General features: G+C 46.6%; 1 protein-coding gene across 1 annotated transcript; it reads left to right on the top strand.

Moving 5' to 3' along the window:
* Positions 1–956: 956 nt before the first annotated feature.
* E1B28_013808 (uncharacterized protein) lies at positions 957–1,319 on the top strand (the record flags this gene model as incomplete). The annotated part of the gene is made up of 1 exon (XM_043158986.1): positions 957–1,319. The coding sequence occupies one exon, from the start codon at positions 957–959 to the stop codon at positions 1,317–1,319; it is 363 nt and encodes a 120-aa protein (XP_043004341.1).
* Positions 1,320–3,699: the final 2,380 nt, after the last annotated feature.

Below are 3,699 nucleotides of genomic sequence, written 5' to 3'. Positions count from 1 at the left end.
TGTGACATAAATACTTTGACTCATCTGCCGCCCAGGGCAATCTGTCGGACCTCGAAATTTTTGATAAGAGGGGGTTCCCTATTGACCCCCTCCCTCGGGCCCAGGCTCTATACAAGGATTCGGAAGAACGACTATCTTCTTCCGTAACGAGCCGGGCTTGCCAGGCTAGGCAAAGTTGAAGGCAAACATCTGGATCACGTGCATATTTCATACCCAAACCATCATCTCGGCTCATCTCTTAGTCTCTGAGTAGTGCTTTTACCCGTAAGTCTTGCTTCAGCTCCGTATAAAAGTTTGACTATATTCGAGGTCGAGTCATTATTGGTGGACTGGTGTCTTATTCAGTCAACCTCAAGGCTCGTTTGCGGCGGATTTGGACTTTTCGGGGAACCAAGTATATCAGAATTTCAACCCTCGGCTGAGGTGACTGTAACAAGTGGCATCAACGAAACTGGCAAACTGCCGAACCTCGAGGAGAGCCATACATCGCCAATTCCAGGCAAAAAAAAAAGTGGAAGCGTGTCTCAAGTTGCGCTTCTCGGTATCGTCGCATCGTCGAGGATCAAGCACTGGCATGAGGTTTCAAGCACCCGTTTCGCAACTGCGAGGTTCAGATGGTGGATGTAGGAGAAATCCGGTTGCCTAGCTCAGCTGTGCGATGGATGCTTGTAAGCTCGCTTGAACGGCGTTTCGACTGTATCGGGGTGTTCGGATGATGTAGAAGATCCGATGGACGCTTGCAGGCTCGCTTGACCGACATTTTCGAGTGTATTGGGGTCTTTGATATTCCACAAACCCTGAGAGGAATTTTTTTTTTGTGGGTCTAGAGCAGAAGAGCCTGGTGGACTTTCACAGATGACTAGCACCCCCGACTGTCCGCAGTCAGGCCGCCAAATGCGGTGCTTCCGTCCCGCGTGGTTTGCAGGGATACGCGACCCCGCTTAGGACAGTCGTTCATGTGGGGCTTCGAGCTCATTGTCTCAAGGCGGGGCTTCGGTTATCCGTTATGCTTGTTGGAAGGACTTCCTTATCCCCAGGTCGTCCTCCGGATCTTCTCCTTCACTGGCGGCCTTTGTTTTCGTGCATTGTTGTGTTTGGGAAGATGGGATTGCGATTTCGTACTTGAGGAATTTGTGTTGGGTTTGAGGACGTTCAGTCGGATTCAGACGTTGGATTCGGAAGATGATGTGGACCAACACGTTGTATGGTCGCAATTTCTACTATCTTCCTGGCTCTACGGTTGTCAACAAAATCGACCTCATGTCCTCGGAGGACATGAGCGTGGTCCATTCGTGGTTTATTATGCATATAGCCTATAGGAGCTGCGAGGCTACTCTGCTGGTCTTACCGTTGAGAATGCCACCCCTTTTCAGCCAATTTTCAGCAACTCAGATGATGCCCTCCTACTTTGTCTATTCAACTGTTCATTGGTGTCGTGCGAGACGCTTCTGGCGACACTGGTTTCCTGGAGGAGGACCTGAGGAGGGCAAATATGATATATCAACCCATGCCCGAGGAAGCCTTGTCGCTAGAATCCGGAGGATTGTCTATATCACCGCGTAGTGGTTGATCCTTGGTGGACGGGTGATTCGGAGACCAAGCGTGGTTTGTGGGTGCTCGGCTGTAGCTCACCTTTCTCTGGAAGAGATGGCGTTATGTACTCATCGGGAGCTATGAATCCTATGATGGGCTGTTCGGTGAGGCAACGGTGAGGGTATATAAGGATGGGTGAGTGCCATGTCGTTTCTTTCAGACTCTCCCCAGACTTCTACAATCGTTACTATCACTCCTACTACCTATCGACGATGATGCATTTTAAAGCTTCCCTCGTTGCTCTTGTCTTCGCATCTCGTGAGTTGTATCCGGTTTTAAACCCTTGTATCCACTCTTACGGAAGTCGGTCGATTCCTTCGACATTCGATAGATGCAACAAGCTTAAGACCCGGCCCTTTGTGCCGAGTTTTTGCAGATGCTTATATGCAATAATAATTTAAGAATATCATTCAAGTTATTTATATAAATTTTACAAACAAATATATATTCCTATGTTTACAATGGTTTGAAGCTACTAAAAGAAAGAGACCTGTTAAACCAATCAGGAATTTTACCATAAGTTCCATGAATAAAAATAATCTCACTTGAAAAAACAGCAGATTGAATGTATTCCTCATATCAGGCCATGCAGAACCTCTGGATACACAATATTGATTGTCTTTGTACCATGTTCTGTGTTGGGGAATAACACCTTAATATTGGAGGCTGAAGTACACCTCGAGAGTGCAACATAAAGCTGGCCATGTGAAAACACTGGAGTCCGAAGGTCAAGTCCCACAAACTGAAGTGATTGTCCCTGGGACTTGTTGATTGTCATTGAAAATGCCAATCGCACAGGAAACTGTCTGCGCTGGAGCTTGATAGGAAGAGACTCGCTGGAGGGCTCCAAAGTGATTCGTGGAATGAGAACCTCCTTTCCATTATGAGTGCCCCCCAAAATCTGACAGTGAAGAAGCCGATTTGTCATTTCCAGTAACCGGAGCCGAGTTCCATTGCACAATCCATCCTTGACCTTCAAGTTCCGCAGAAGCATCAATGGAGACCCCTTTTTTAGACATAAACGGGAAAGTGGAAGTCCAGAAGCTTTGAGGGAGTGGAGAAATTCAGCAGGATATGGCTGTTGATATGGGGCATCAGCTCCTTCTTCCACTGCCACACTATCAGCTGACTGATAAACCCGTGTGTTACCCGGAAAAGACTGGAGGATATTTTCATTAATATCATCCACATCATCATTACGGCAGGAAAGAATTGAACGCTCCAAAAAATACTTGTTAGGTTGGGGATGCTCAATAGATGGATAGATTGCCTGTATAAGATCTTCAACCTCCTCTCCACACCGCAGTGACTGTGGCAGAATAATTGAATTATCTGCTGGGAGGTTCTTTCCACAGCCAACATCCAGAAGCCAAGTTGCAAAGTCTGTTGCACCAGGCTCATTTTGCAGCCGTAGATTTTGGGTGAGATGGAATACATGCACATAATCCCATAGTGGTGACCTCAAGAAACTGGCTCCAACAATCTGCTCTCGAGTACCTTTTGGAACAACTGGCAAGGTCTGCCGGAAATCTCCACTGAAAAGAACAGAAATTCCACCAAATGGCTGTTCAGTGTTCATAAGGTCTCTTAGTGTCCGTTCCAATGCCTCAATAGTAAACCTGTGCTGCATTGGAAGCTCATCCCATATAATGAGTCGTGTATGTTGGATGACTTTGTGAAGTTTGCTGCCTTTGGAGATTGGACACATGGAATCTTCCAGAATAGGAATGGGAATTTTGAACCGTGAATGAGCAGTGAGTCCCCCTTGAAGGAGGAGGGCTGCTATTCCAGAAGATGCTACAGTGAGAACAACCTCTCCCTCTGCACGGACTGCACTTGCAATGGTATTTGACACCCAAGTCTTTCCACAGCCTCCTGCACTCTGCAGATAAAAGACTTTTCCTTCATGGTGAGTGCATGATGCTAAGACTGCATTGAAGATAGCACACTGCTCCTCATTCATCAGCTGCTTGTTTGTTTCTACTACAGTGTGTAAGGCATTATGGTCATAGTCAAGCTGTTCAGCAAGGAGATAGTTGTCATTGAAGATGGCATTCCACAGATCAGGATTTGCAACTTCAGGAAGACTATAATCTGACAAATCTT

Source organism: Marasmius oreades, chromosome 9 (assembly GCF_018924745.1).
Source record: "Marasmius oreades isolate 03SP1 chromosome 9, whole genome shotgun sequence".
Classification (NCBI taxonomy): Eukaryota; Fungi; Basidiomycota; class Agaricomycetes; order Agaricales; family Marasmiaceae; genus Marasmius; species Marasmius oreades.
The sequence above is the reverse complement of the archived record's forward strand: the minus strand, read 5'-3'. Positions and strand labels throughout refer to the sequence as shown.